Genomic DNA, 16,153 nt, shown 5'->3' on the forward strand with positions numbered 1-16,153 from the left:
TTTACACAAGCTGAAAATCCAGCTTTCTAGCTTTATCCCATGTACTACTGCATTCAGCTCTGACACCACATTACCAGAAATACCTGCAAACGGAAGGAGTTTAGAGAGCAACACCAAAAATGATTAAAAGTCTAGACGTATTGACCCCTAATGAAACATTTTATCATATTGCAATGTGTGGCTAGCTGAAGGCCTGTCACACCAAGGCCATACATTTTTGGTTCAAATTTTGTAAACCTAGCAATAAGTGCTGCACAACAAGGAATACCATAAAGTAATTTCAAGGGGCATATGATTAGTCAATTGCTAACAGGAACACTAAGTTTAAGAGAGCATTTCCCTCATCCCATCTTGTTTGCTTAAAAAGAACTAGATTTTGTTTCAATGGTTGTGCTAAAACTGTTCAACTTTCATAGAATCTGTACTTTGAAGTTCTTCAATTTAAAGTAAGTCTGAGTGCAACAGCTATTACTGAAAATATAAGAGTCAGACGCAAATTTCCTATATTAGAATGAAGAGATATGGTAGTATCAAGAGGGAGTTCAACAAGTGACAAACTTGTAGCATTGCAATTGTGTAGCTCAATTTTTCAGGCTTGACCTTTGTTGCGTTTTTAAGGAACAAAATGTGGTTAACAAATTACAGTTAAATTTACAAAGTCTAAAATTTTATGACAACTTAGTATATATTTACATGTACACAAATTGCTGGCCACCCGTTTTTCTTGTTTGATGTTCTTATAAATAGGAGAAATCAGTTGAAACACACTAGGAAGAGCCAGCATGATTGCAAACAAAAACAAATGCTGTAAGCCTTGTTTGTTGGTCAGGCTACCCACCTGATAAAACTGGTAATTGACTGATCTTCCTGATCTTATTTTACAAGTTGACAAATTATTAGTTGGGTAGTTCAGGTTTAAGGTTGCCAACCTCAGTGTGAGTTACCATTTAAATATGTGGAATGTCAGTCGCAGTGGATTTAGACTACTGAATAAAGCTGATCACATAACATTTTTCTCTAATAGACTTGTGGCAAGTTCAACGCCTTACTATACTTCAGTACTTAAAGCCCAAATCGAAAGAATCCTGTAAAATGCAGTTTTACAGATAGAGCATAATCACATAATATTTGTATTTGTATAATTAAGTGTCCAGGTTTAGTCAACTGAAATTGCCTCAAAACCTCCTGTACGGCTTACAGTTTGTATAAAGTTTTATGCATATGTTCAGCGGGATGGGAGGCCTACGGATGAATCACAGACAATACTTTGCTACTTTAGGGCTTTATCCACATTTCAGAAAGGACTAGATCAAAGCATATACATGAACCACTAACACACATCAGCAGGTTCCACATGGACAGTTAGTCTGCAGCAGGCTAGTGTAAGGTAGATTCATACCCCAGTTTGCTACAAATTAAATGTTCATGTAGACAAGCTCTGAGGACTTCCCGTATTGATTATAAAATTATATTTCTGTTCAGCTGGAACAGCATTCGTTTTATGATTTCAAATTTACTGAATTGTGTATTTAACAGCCATATTAGGCAGCAGAACTTTCACTTCATGAAGAAGCCATCTTCTATTAGACAATGTAAATTCCATTCATGATCTGTAAATGGGTTAAAACAAAATGCTTGTTAACTGTACAACTAAAGTTGCTGGATTATGTTAAAATCTAGAAATTTGCTAACGACTTAATAGTTTGATAAACGCTTTATAAAAAATTTTATAATCTATTCGTGTACACATTACTTCAAACAGTTTCCAAATCAACTCCTTTTCCTACAGAAATTAGGAGTATGTATTTTTCACTTGGTTTGTGTAAATAATTCTGACTGTAGTGTATTATTTGCTGTAGTTTATAATCAGTTCTACATTGTTAAAGCAGCAGCTAACCTAGGCTGAAGGGCAAGGTGCCACATTTACAATACTATTGCTACATGTGCTAGCTTCATTAGAATTAGCACACATATGCCTATCTGTACTACAATCACACTTTCACTTACAATGTAGACCTAAATTCCCTTTAAGCTGCATGGCCACACAGCTATTAAACCCCATGCAGGGTCAGGGCTGCGGCAGGGACAGGTGCCTCTCCCCGCTGGCCAAGGCATGGACCTGCAGTGGCAGGGAGAGGCGTCCCTCCCTGATGGCCCCAGCACAGACATGCCCTGGACTTGGCGCAGCATGGGGAGAGGTGCCTCTCACCCAGCCCTAAGCTGCTGCGGCTAGAGAGGGCTGGGGGTAGTCCTCTCTCCCCAACATAGCCCTGAGGCAGCCTACACCGCAAATCCTCATCTCTGGCCCCAGAGCCACCGCCCAACTCTTTGCCCTAGCCCTAAGCCCCATTCTGCACCCCAAATCCCCCATCCCTGGCTCCACCCCAGAGCCCGCATCCCAAGTCAGAGCCATAACCCTCTACCCAGCCCCGAGCCCCCTCCCACACTCTGAACCCCTCGGCCCCACCCCCACCATATGAATTTTGTTATGTGCACCAATATGGAGATGATGTGTCACACATCACCTCCATTTTGGTGCACATAATTCACTTCACACATGTAATTTAAAAAATTAGAGGGAACACTGGTGCAGACATACTTTTATAATCCAACTCCTTATGTTTAGGTTTGACTAGGCTTATAACAAAGATTGATGGTTAAATTTAAATTTAACTGAGTAAATGCAAAACGAAAGTTAAAGTGGGAGTGTTTTTCTGTGTGCAGACTGCACCAGCAGGAGTTTTATATAATTTAATATTGTGATTTATACTTACAACTAAGGCTTCATCTTCTAGCCCAGATATTTTGGCACAAAGTTCTTCACAGCACAAATTTTCTTCTGCCGTTGCCACTAATTCAGCACAGCGGGCAAATGTTCTATACAGCTCTGACCAGGTGCGCAACAAGGACTTCATAGTGGACTTTAACGACCAAAACAAAAGTTATACATATAAAAATCAAAACAGGAGTTTGCACAATTTTTCCTTCTTTCTGTATGTCAGAAGTCAAAGTGGGCAAGCTATTTAATTTTCTTCCTGAGCCTTGGGAGAGATCCACCAAATCTAATCTTGATTTTGTGTTTTTATATTCCTTTCTCTATTTGTCAATAGAACTATATCAAGTAACTGAAACCTCGTCTAAATTTTTCTAATACAGGGGTCGGCAACCTTTCAGAAGTGGTGTGCCGAGTCTTTATTTATTCACTCTAATTTAAGGTTTTGTGTGCCGGTAATACATTTTAACGGTTTTAGAAGGTCTCTTTCTACAAGTCTATAATATATAACTAAACTATTGTTGTATGTAAAGTAAATAAGACTTTAAAAATGTTTAAGAAGCTTCATTTAAAATTAAATTAAAATGCAGAGCCCCCCAGACTAGTGGCCAGGATCCGGGCAGTGTGAGTGCCACTGAAAATCAGCTCGTGTGCTGGCTTCGGCACCCGTGCCATAGGTTGCCTACCCCTGTTCTAATAGGAAAAGCTTTTTCATATTTCAATTAACAGAACTGCACTGCTTTAAGATCTAAATATAGATATGATATAGATAAGAAACCCTGTGGTTACAAAGTTTTGCTTTTATCATCAGAAAACTACAAAATGACAAGACATTAACCTGAGGAGTACACAACAATATAGAACACAAGTTTATTTTTAAGAACGCAACATAAAAATACCCATACTAAGTCAGATCAATGGTCCACCTAGCCCAGTATCCTGTCTTCCGACAGTGGCCAGTGCCAGATGCTTTGAACAGAACAAACAGAACAGGGCAATTATCAAGTGATCTATCCCACCTTATAGTCCCAGCTTCTAGCAGTCAGAGGATTAGTGATACCCAGGGCATGGGGCTGCATCCCTGACCATCTTGGTTAATAGCCACTAATGGGCCTATCCTCTATGAATTTAATTCTTCTGTGAACCCAGTTATAGTTTTGGCCTTCACAACATCCCCTGGCAACACGTTCCACAGGTTGATTGTGTTGTGTGAAGTACTTGCATATGTTTGTTTTAAATCTGCTGCCTATTAATTTCATTGGGTGATCTCTGGTTTGTGAGCTATGTGAAAGGGTAAATAACACTTTCTTGTTGATTTTCTCCATACCATTCATGAGTCTAGCAACCTCAATCATATGCCCCCTTAGCTCTGTTTAAGCTGTATATACAGCATGGTGCTCATTTCAAAAATTTCCAGGTAAGTAGAAAAACTAAAAAATTAATAACTTACACGGAGTTTAAAAGTTTCTAGAAGACAAAAAGAGAAAGATTTAAGAATAGCCAGGGGAGTGCTGATATGGAGCCAGCTTACATAAAATTCAGTATCTTAGACTCAAAGGAAGATTAGCTTGCCAATGTTTAATGTTTACTAGAAACACTGTATTTTTACAGAATCTAAGATTTGTTTTCATTTCTTACCTGTGGAAATTCTTGAATAGGGAAAATGTGGCTTATGGGTAACAGCAGTGCACTATAAACAGCATTAAAGTTGTGTTCCAATGCATCTCCCTGATTTACTTCACTAGTCTAAATAAACCACAAAACAGTAACTTATTAGATAAGCAACCTACAAGGAGTAAAGGACATCTAGATTAAATTTGGTTTCTAATTTTTTAAATAAAGCTTTTACAAGTTAAGACTAAAGTAATTCCATTTTTTAATTTCACAGTGTTTGCTTGAGAATCTAAAAATAGACTATCAACTAGTTAAACAAAAAACAACCATGACCATTTAGTTTTCACTGTCAAAAGAAAAATGCAAGAGAGAGTAAACAACCTGTAAAACAGGATTCCAGGAATCATTTTGAAGCAATATAAACCAGTACAAGCAAGGCTGAGAGCTATTTTTGTTTACAGTATCACCAGGCTGAATCATAACTGAGATCAGCTGTCTGTTACCGTCCAATTTTTAAATTTGCAGCTATTTTTGATTTTTTAAAAAAAATTATAAATTACACTCGTGATAGCATGGGCTTTTAGCTACTAGTGAAAATCAACATTAGTGAAAAAATGAAATCTAAAAGAATAGAATTATTAGTAATAACTAGAGATTTTACTGGTAATTCAGGTGACTTTAAATACTTTAAAAACTATCCATAGTTTTAAGGCCAGGGGACCATTATGATGATCCTGCTGTACTTCCTGCATAAGACAGGCCAGAGAATTTCAGCCACTGATTCCTGCATTAAGCCTATAACTTCTGGTTAAAACAGAGTATATATTTGAGAAAGACATTCAGTTTTCATTTAAATTCTTCACGATAGATTCTCCATCTCATAAGAACGGCCCTACTGGGTAAGACCAATGGTCCATCTGGTCCAGTATCCTGTCTGCTGACAGTGGTCAATGCCAGGTGCTTTAGAGGGAATGAATAGAACAGGTAACCATCAAGTGATCCATCACCTGTTGCCCATTCCCAGCATCTGGCAAACAGAGGCTAGAGACAGCATTCCTGCCCATCCTGGCTAATAGCCATCTCATTCCTGGGTAAGCTGTTTCAATGGTTAATTACTCTCATTGTTAAGAATTTGCACCTTCTGTCTAGTATGAATGTATTTAGCTTCAGATACCAGCTGTTGAATCTTGTTATAACCCTTGTCCGGTAAAAGAGCACTAATATAAGTTTCTCTTTATGCAGGTACTTATAAACCGATCAACTCACCTTTTTACCTTCTTTTGACTGAAAATAAGTAAACAGTGTCTCACTATAAGGCATGTTTTCAGGACCTCAAATCATTTTTTGCAGCTCTTTTCAAAACCCTTTCCACTTTGTCAGCACCCTTTTTGAAATGTGGAAACTAGGACTGGATACTGCATTTCAGTAACAGTCTCAGTAACATCAACTAGAGGAAATACTATGTCTCCACTTCTGATTGAAACTCCCCCCACTTATACCTACAAGTATAGAGAAGCTGTCTTAGCCAGACCCTCGCATGGGTGATCATTTTCAATGAGTTAGACATAAAGACCCACCCCAAATTATTTTCAAGTCACTGTTATGTAGTCATATAAGTATGACCTACTTTCTTGGTGCAGATATATGACCTTGCATTTGGCAGGATTCAAATGTGTTACTCAAAAGGAACCCAGTTTACCAAGCAATTCAGATCATTTTGTAGAACTGGCCTGTCATTTACTACCCTTCCAACTTGCATCATCTATAAACTACCAGCAATGATTTTTATGATTAACATAATTGGTCTCTTTAATTTTGAAGAGTAGAAAATACTACAACAAATCAATTATGGAAAGTTATTTATTATTCCATCTACGTGATGTGCAATTTTACTTTGAAAAGTGACTAAATTATGACACTTTATTTCAGTGACCCTACATAAAAACATTCAGTTTACAAAAGGTTGGTTTATATAACAAAGCATCAACCTAGACTCTTCTTTTCAATCATCACTAGCCATAAAAATTCTGCAGGGCAAGTTATGTTCTTCATAACACCTGTGAAACTCCACTGAAGCTAATAAAAGCACTTGTGATGTATTCACATTTGATAGCTGAGAAATATGAAATTTCAGCAATGTCATATTGACATCATTTTTCAGAACAGAGCTATACTTTAAAATCTACTTTTGGACAGCCTTCCACTATTGATCAACTACAAACTACAATTATTTACTCTCTCTTGTAAAAAGATGAAGTAATACTTGCACTGTCTCTGTCTATCTAAGGATGTAAACTCTTTGGGCAGGTGACTGATAACTGTATTTTTCATGGCTGTGCTTTTTTGTTTGTTTGTTTTTAAGAGGCATGAATTTACCAAAATGTAAAAATTTGCTATTTCTTGCCTTTATGTTATCAGCAATGAGAATATGATAAGGCAATCACACACTAAAATGCTTATGAGTATTTGGTACACTACTATACCTGGTTAATCCATTCAGTCAATGGGTTAACTACAATACTCCACATTCTCCAAAGATGTTCCTTATTTTCCACCTGTTTTGCACACTGATTAATAATGCAGAACACAGATTCACTGAAAGCCAACGGAGATGTGGGGCCAGATAAAACACAACCCACAAGGACTTCCAAGTTCAGGAAGAACCTAAAAACAAAAGTTTAAAGGTTAGAAAGGCAATTATGGGAGGAAGTAATACTTAAAATTCACAGGAAAGGCCTCTAAAAAAAAAAATCAGCATACTGAGGTACATAAGAACAGGGCAAGTTTGGTAACAAAAACAAACAAACATTCTCAAATAGTTCCAGAATAGGATCACTTACCTCTCATCTGTTACACACCATTCCAACAGATTATTACGGAAAGATAGTTGAATTAAGAACAAAGCTGGTGTTCCCTTGCAAGAAAAAAAAGAAAATCAATCAGCCTTTTGAACTGTATTTTCATTATTGGAGTTTTTATTACACAGTCAGAATAGTGTATAGGGTGGATTTTTCTTCCAGTTAATGATTCAGAAATGCAATATATAGGAGCTATATAAATGTAACTCCATGGGCCAGTAATTTATTCAGAGTCAACTAAAATTCTGAACTTGAATTCTGAACAAAAAAATGTGGTTACAATTATAACATCCAGAAACAGAAATTTGGAGGTGGAAAGAGGAGAAATCTGAATCAAAATTATTCAAACACCCTTACCTAGTGCAGAAAACCACCATAAACTGCCAGAGTCCTATATGGCAGATTTTGCATTTGCCAAATTATTGCCAAAACGTATTTAGTATTTGCCAAATATTAAAAAGATTAATCAACCCCTACAGCAGCAACTAAACCTCAAAATCAGATTAAATCTTTTTAAAATTAACTTGATAGAAAAATTACACAGACATGGGGACAGAGTCCCTCTCCTTCACCTAAATGCACTTTTCTTTGATTCTTTTTGAGAAACATGCTCTCGAGTGCTTCCGTACAGGTTAAAGAGGTTTGTCAGTAGCCATTGCTACTGAGGTATCTAACCAGATAATGACCGATAATAACTTGAGTCTACTGTAACTCATGCCTCACCTGAGGCTCATGACGTTTTCTACAAGTCTACATTAACCAGAGCATTGAAACCATAGGTATCAATAGTATGACTAATGCACTGAGGACACTTATCCAAAGCAGCACTAGTACATAAGAGCGCAAATCCTCCCAGTAGCCAGCCTAATATTGACTTCTGAGAGATCTTAAGATGCAAGGACTGTTACCCAGTGAGATTTCTCACCTTCTGGCTCTGGAAGAAAGATCTTCATTCTTTGCAGTTCCCTTGTCTTTGTGGGGACTGGAAGACAACTAAAAAGCTACAACTCTAGCGATGACCTGATGGACGGAGGAGAACTGCATTGACAGATGGAGGACTTACTTTGAAGATGTTTGGGGTCCCATTACTGACTGTTAACCTGTCCTTGCAGGTAATCACAAAGTTACTTGGGGATCTCAAAGACTCAAGAAAGAGGATGTCCCCATGCTTCCCCTGTCAAGCTACAGGATGTTAGGCAGAAATACCTCGCTGCTTCATGCAATCATTTTGAGGCTTGAGGGGAAATTTATTCTTGGAGACCCATACTGACCAGTGAGAGACTAAAGAGAACGCAGCACGGGTTGGACATGAGTGAACAAAGGGATTGTACTTGTATACAACTTGTTTATTCAAAATGAAGTGCATTTCCTTGCCTCTACTAAAGTTTGTCTTCTCTGGATACTGCTTAACCATCTCAGTGATGACTAATCCTTGGCTCATAAAGTAATTTAGAAGTCTAAATGTTTTCTTCTTTGAAATACATCCTATAATACTAAACGACACGCAATGTCAGAAAAAAAACCCAAGAGGGCAGTGCATTGTGTATCACATGTCAAATTGCCAATTACTAACATGGCCTTCAGCAGCACATTCATGATGGAATTTGGCCCCAGCCAAGATTTAGCGAATGCCATGTTAGCCAACATACATTAAAAATGTATTACTTACACCACATTAATATGTCTGAAGCACGCTGTATGAATATTGTGTGCATGCATGTTAGGCAGTTATGCCAACTGAGCTATACTGTTTTGCTCAAAATACTAAATCACACTTGTTCACTGATACATCCCACAAAACCCTGCAACACGACAACTCAACATTTGGTATAAGTGGCTAGTAAACTGTCAAAGGCTAAATACATTAATGTTCTGCCCTGGTACAAGCAGGTGAGGTATCTTTGCAGACTAGTACTAGGGATGCTAGTATCCAAAACAAAAATAAGGAAGGTACAGAATACGTTAAGGAACTGGTGGGCTGAATCTTACCTGACTATGAAGTGCTAACTAGTAAACAACTGTCCTATAAATACAAATGGTTTAGGGCCTGTTTTGGGAGCAAACTGTGTATAAGGTGAACTGAACAGCGCTGCAAGAAACTGTTTCCCAGAAGGACTGGTATCCTATTAACTCTTTCCTTCCTGCGGTGTATGGTTATTGACTTTTAGCAATAAGCTAGCTAAGTTTGATTCTGTGTCTCGAACATTTTTTGTGACATATCACACTTATAGTCAATCAATTAGCTAGATTATTAATCAACATACTGCTCCATCAATAACAAAAAGTTATATAAATAGATCATGTTGTCTACGATCCCTGCAATAAACAGTGTGCTCAACAATACAAGGAGGTCACTTTCATGAATATGTCTCTTCAGAATATTTTTCAGACATAAGGAATTGTTAATCCTGTTTCAACTCATTTTAAATCTCAATTATTGATGCAGTTAAATTGTCTATGACAAGGAAAGGCTAAACTTGTTCCAGACATTCTAAAATAAAAATACCAGTGAGAACTGTATAATTTCACCAAGATACGACTCTTTCGGCTTACATAGGGTACTATGAATATTCAGTGTACTCCAACTCCTCTCTCAAAGTATAAACACTAACACATTTTTAAAAAAATATAACTAAGATTTTACTTACATTTAAAAGATCCATGTCAGCAACCTGATATGCTGGTGACCCCAATACTTTTGAAGGTAATTCTTTAATTGTAATTTCTATTAGGGACTGAGGGAGGGAAGCAAACAAGAAAACAGGCAAGTATTAAAAAAAAAATGAGAATTCTTCAGAACAGACTATGTATAAATGTCTATGCAAGAGCCAAATACTAACAAGTAAATGAGAAACCAGATGTTAACAACTGGTTTGAAGTCTTCTGTAGGCATAAAGAAAGCAGCCTTACAAACAATTGCTCTCTGAATTAATGATAACTTAGGAAGAAAAGGGCTACAAATGACTCACACCATGGGATTCATGCTGACATTTGATATATACTCCTTAATGGTTCCTATAAAAGCAATGTAGTTTGCCAAGAGAACTTAGTAATTTTTATAAAATAATTTTTAAAAAATTATCAGCTCTTTAGAATCTGAAGTTTTGGTGCAGCCATTGCAAGAAACTGGTATCAAAATCAAGGCTTCAATTATACAGTATCTACTTAACAGCACATAAGAAATTATAGGTTTAATGTGATGATGTACCCCATAATGCTTTATAGAAATATGCTTGAGTGTAAATATGACATAATTGGAATATGTGTTATGCTAGATATATCATGTAATATATCTTTGCAAAGGTTATGTTCTTCTGCATGCATTCACCCTATTCGTATACATGTATCATTTTTATTTCTGAAGTTACAAGCACTGGCTCTGTTTGTATTTAAACTGTTTGCTGTAGAAAGCAACTAGGGCAGATTTGGTCAAAATAGTGTAAAGGGGTTATTCAAGTAATTGGGAGTACTTGGCTAACAATGGACCTTGACAAATGCCAATCCACATCTGAGCTTTCCTGGGAACTCCTCTAAACAACTGAGTCATGCATGGACATGAGACTTGCCCATGTGACTCCAAAACTCCATCTTGGATCTGGATATTGCATAGGAGAGTAGGAGGGGTTTGCATCCACAAGAGAGAGTCTATTTAAGCCCCTGGGAAACCCCTTCATTTGGTCTTCAGCTGGCTTAAGAGATAGCCTCTCTACCCCACGGAGATGCCTGAAAGAAACTGGAACAAAGGACAGTAACTACAGGGGTGTGAGTGATTGCTGGACCCAGACTAGGCCCACGTCCAGACTACCCCGCCGTATCGGTGGGTTAAAATCGATCCCCGAGCGTGCTTACATCGATTCCGGAACTCCATCAACCCGAACGGAGTTCCGGAATCGACACGGAGAACCGCGGACATTGATCCCGCGCCGTCTGGACGGGTGAGTAATTCGATCTTAGATATTCGACTTCAGCTATGTTATTCACGTAGCTGAAGTTGCGTATCTAAGATCGATTTTCCTCCCCTAGTCTGGACGAGGCCTAGAAGGAGGCTAGTCTGTCAAAGCAGGTTACTGGAAAATCTCTGAGGGTGAGATTTACCTGCATTTAGCTTCCTACTGTATTAGGCTTAGACTTGCGTGTTTTATTTTGTTTGGCAATTTACTTTGTTCTGTCTGTCGTTACCTGAAACCACTTAAATCCTACTTTTTGTATTTAATAAAAATCACTTTTTACTTATCAATTAACCCAGAGTAAGTATTAATACCTGGGGGCGAGGTCACAAACAGTTGTGCATCTCTCTCTACTGCTGTTATAGAGGGCGAACAATTCATGCATTTACCCTGTATGAGTTTTATACGGAGTAAAAATGATTTATTTGGGGGTTGGACCCCATTGGGAGCTGGGTATCTAAGTGCTCAAGACAGGAGCACTTCTTAAGCCATTTCAATTAAGCCTGCAGCTTGTGGGGGGATGTGGTTCAGACTTGAATCTATGATTGCAGCAGGCAAGCGTGTCTGGCTCAAACAAGGCAAGGTACTGAAGTCCCAAGCTGCAAGGAAAAACTGGCTAAGAGATAGTCTAGGCAAATCAGGTGGCCATTCCCAAGGAGGTTTCTGTGACCCAACCAGTCACAACGGTATCTACTTAACAGTACATAAGAAATTATCGGTTTAATAACAAAAACAACTTACCAGTGTTTTCTGAACAGGAAGTACGCTTGAAGTAACTATGTTTTTTAAGGCCTGTAATAATACTGTTAACATTTCTGAACCTTGCCTCTCTTTCTTATTGCCTAAAAAAATAAAAGTAAAAAGCATGATCAAGCCAGAGATAAAGGTACAATAGTGGCAGAACAAAGCACTGATTAATGAGATCATCATTTAAAAATTATTTTTACTGCAACAAAATGAATCTTAAGGCAAGAACATTTTCTGAAAAAAATCAATACATAACGTGGACCGTAGCACCTTATGTCAATTTTCGGTTCCATTCTCCTGCCATTTCGAAGATATGCAATGAACTGCCCAGAGAAAGATTATAAATAAAATATTTTGTAAGTGTGCTAGATACTTTACTAAATAATTGAGAGAGAATGTTTCTGCAGAGCAGAGTGGATTCAAAACTTTTTTTACTTTCTTCCCATTTTGTAGTCTTAAATTACTAGTGTGGATGTTTTGTACTTGTCTTTCAGTTTCCTTTTAGAATTTCAGATTTTACAGAAGGATTCTCTCTACTTAAAAATTCGCACTTAAATGTTCATCTATGCTGAAAAAGACATAGCCAAGATCTTATATTTACTGTGAGCAAATCAGAAAGTAAAAAAAACCTGATAAGCAAATAATAGCTTGTGTTATATTTGCAACCATCACTTTCTGACATATTGAACCTTTACAAGTCAAGAAAGCGGAAATGCTTTGACCAGGCTACAACTCTTCCATTAGCATTTGCAGTGTGAAGTCAATGCAATTTATGCTCTTAAACTGCTTAGGTACTTTTGAAAAATCCCATCAGAAATTGCATAAATATGGGTTTGTGAGGCTAAGTTTCGGCTCCTTTTTTAAAAAGTAAAAAACGTTTTAAAAGTTCATAACATTGTTAATGTACTGAAGACTAAACTTCTCACTGTTAACACTGAAGCAATTTTGTTTTGAAATGACAGATTTCATGCCACTAAGAAAAGTATATATAAAAAATGAAATTTTAGCTCCTAACGCTGCAAACATTTAGACAAATGCTTAACTTTAATCACAAGTACTTTAACCATGAGTAGCCCTGTTGACTTCAATGAAGTTATTTGTGTAAGTAAAGTTACATACCTGCTTAAATGTTTGCAGCATCGGGGACTTAATATTTTCATTGTTTTTGCCTATAGCAGCAGAGTTTTGTAAAATTCAGATAAGATACCCTACACCAGTAATGGAATTCTAAAAAAGACAGCATTTACAATTTAGTTCATTACAAATTTTAATCTAAAGCTGCAATAGTCCAAGTTTTAAAAAGTCCCACCTGACTCAAATAAATTATTTTTTTTCAAATCAAATTTAAGTAATTTAAATTCACCTTGATTTAAATCACTCAACCCTGTTTAAGAAAAATGTAATATAAGACATGATATAAAAAAATAATGTGGAAAATGGACAAGACATACAGCAGTAAGACCACATGGAGATGATTTTGGTATCCTCACATTCTGATGTTTTAAATTTTTAATATATGATATGTAATCCTTATGATGCATACCCTTATATTATGGGGCTAGGCTGCATAACCCTTACTCATGAGGAGGACTTCATTACAAAAGTGGCACAGTTTAGTTCCTTTTGCATACGTATTATACATGCATATATTGTACAAAATTAGACTGTATCTTATAAAAGTGTCCTAGAAATAGTGGGTTTTTATGAAGAATTTTACTGAATAGTCAAATACTTCCAGGAGCATACCCCCCTCTCCACAAAAAAACAAACAAACCACACCTCATATTTTGGTCACAATAGATATGAAATAAATGTTACCTGATTCAATAGCTGATTTCACAAAACCAATCATATGCTTCCATATAATATTTAGCATGGCATCTGCAAACAAAAAGTGAAATTTCCATTCACAGAAGTCCGTGAACAATACCAAGCAAAAGAAATAGCAATGCACATAGAAAACAGGTGTTTAATTATGGACTTTACATTTAAAATGTAATGCTACAACCCATACATGAAAAAGTCACAAACACAAAACTGGATATGTCGATAAGAAAAATGCTATTTTAATACTTTCATTATTACTCTATTAAAAATCCTCTTTTCCCTATTTTTTAAATTTATTTCCCTTCATCTCAAAATAAAAAGGTTATTTCACCATGAAATTTTTACCTGGAACCTCTTTTCCAATTGCAATGAAGCCTTCCTGAACTGCATTTATGAGTGTGCTGGCATGCTTACAAAAAAAAGAAGAGCTACTGATCAATGGATATTGAAGAGGCTCTAGGAGAAAACAGAAAACATAAATCTGACATACTGCATGTGGTTTTTTTTGTTTTTGTTTTTGTTTTTTTTACAGTCAAGAGTTTAAGAGATAGCCCAAAAGAAAAATCAAATACAGTGGGTTCTTTAAGTGTTCTTTATTAACATGTGATAAAAATAGCTCCTAACATTAAGATTAAGATCTACAATTAATTATTTTAAGTATCTTATCTATTATGTACATCTTTAAGTTTAATAAAATATTATAGAAAAAAAAAGTAATCATTTCAAACTACCCTTGGGATCAAGAGTGCTTTGAAAAATATAGTGCAAATACCTAGACTAAGTACAAGTTTGTTTTGCTTAGAAAAAGCCAAAACTTCTGGCCCCATCAGGAAGTGAAGCAGCATTTCAATTCCCAAAAGTTGAATTGAGGGGATCACTATGATTCCTGATACACTAGAATTCAGGTTTATCCTTGGAGTGACCGGACTTCCAAATGGATAAGAACCTAAGGAAAAGAATAACACAATTCTTGTGACTACATCATAACTACATTCAAATGAACCACTTTTAAGCAAAAAGAAAACAGATCCAAACAATATATAAAAATTAAGTCTGACAAGTTTACAAATGGGCAAAGAGAACATTTTCAGCCTAACCACTGTGGTAAAGCCAGGAATACAACCCAAATCTCCAGACTCTCAGCTTAGTGTTTTTAGCCGCAAAGCAATGTCTTGCTCACCAAAAATTTCCATTATAGTAAGTACCTACTAGCAATGCTTTATTTAAGAAACTATCAGAGTTTCCATCAGAATCCTTTATTTTAAGGAGTTTATACTATATATAGTCCCTACCAAATTCACAGTCCATTTTGGTCAATTTCACAGTAATAAGATTTTTAAAATCATAATTTCATGACTTCAGCTATTTAAATCTGAAATTTCAGGCGTTGTAATTGTAGGGATCCTGATCTAAAAAGGACTTGTGTGGGACTCATGGTACTGCTACCCTTACTTCAGTGCTGCTCCTGGGTAGCAGCACTACCTTCAGAACTGGGTAGCTGGAGAGCGGTGACTGCTGGCCAGGAGTCCAGCTCTGAAGGTAGAGCCACCACCAGCAGCAGAGCAGAAGTAAGGATGGCAGGGTATGGAATTACCACCCTTACTTCTAGGCTCCTGCCTGTAGAGCTGGGCCCTCAGTCAGCAGCTGCCACTCTCTGGCCGCCCAACTCTGAAGGCAGAACAGAAGCAAGAGTGGCAATACCGTGACCCCCTTGCAGCTCCCTTTTAGGTCAGGACCTCCAATTTGAGAAATGCTGGTCTCGCCCGTGAAATCTGTATATTAAAGGGTAAAAGCACAAAAGAGACCAGATTTCAGGGTCCATGATGCATTTTTCATGGCCGTGAATTTGATAGGGCCCTAACTATAGAAGTTTACAGGTCTGTTGCATCTTACGCGCATTTAACATGCGCAATCTCAGTTTTACGTGGTCGGCAAAAAACAACTATTTTAATACTGTAACTGTAGTGCGGACGATTCTGCTCGCCATTCAACTCAATGTAATTTTGACTATACACGGTTTTCGCTTTACGCGCTAACCGCGGAACGGAACCCCCATGTAAGATGAGACTCACCTGTACTTCAGGACTGCTTACCTTGAGGTTTTTGCTCAAGATTCATTTTTGAACACTTTTTCAAAAACTTATTTTAGCCGGTTAAACAAAAATCTGCCTTTTTGACAGATTTGTCACTGTTAACATGCATTTTTGTTGTCTTGTTTTCCAGGTTTGAAGAAAATCTATTCTCTTCCTATGCCTCATACTTGGCTTTCACTTCCCTTCCGTATGAACCCTCCCTACTGACCAGCACAAAGTCTGCTTCTAAAAATCAGATACACCATTTATCATTGTTTAAGGGTGACGTCTGCCTATAGTGGACAGGAAAATATA

At 37.1% G+C, this 16,153-nt stretch overlaps 1 protein-coding gene across 6 annotated transcripts in view; it reads right to left on the reverse strand.

The window, feature by feature from the left end:
* Positions 1-16,153, reverse strand: part of RIF1 (replication timing regulatory factor 1) — a 56,240-nt gene that overhangs the window by 23,671 nt on the left and 16,416 nt on the right. For all 6 annotated transcript variants that reach the window (XM_030579502.1, XM_030579497.1, XM_030579501.1 and 3 more), the window contains exons 11-19: positions 14,539-14,712; positions 14,112-14,222; positions 13,758-13,820; positions 11,934-12,034; positions 9,894-9,980; positions 7,228-7,301; positions 6,871-7,051; positions 4,412-4,519; positions 2,775-2,921 (exon numbers count right to left, since the gene is read on the reverse strand). In XM_030579502.1, coding sequence (XP_030435362.1) covers positions 2,775-2,921; positions 4,412-4,519; positions 6,871-7,051; positions 7,228-7,301; positions 9,894-9,980; positions 11,934-12,034; positions 13,758-13,820; positions 14,112-14,222; positions 14,539-14,712 — 1,046 coding nt within the window. The remainder of the gene's footprint in view (positions 1-2,774; positions 2,922-4,411; positions 4,520-6,870; positions 7,052-7,227; positions 7,302-9,893; positions 9,981-11,933; positions 12,035-13,757; positions 13,821-14,111; positions 14,223-14,538; positions 14,713-16,153) is intronic.

The sequence above is a fragment of the Gopherus evgoodei genome, chromosome 11 (assembly GCF_007399415.2).
Source record: "Gopherus evgoodei ecotype Sinaloan lineage chromosome 11, rGopEvg1_v1.p, whole genome shotgun sequence".
NCBI classification, from domain to species: domain Eukaryota; kingdom Metazoa; phylum Chordata; order Testudines; family Testudinidae; genus Gopherus; species Gopherus evgoodei.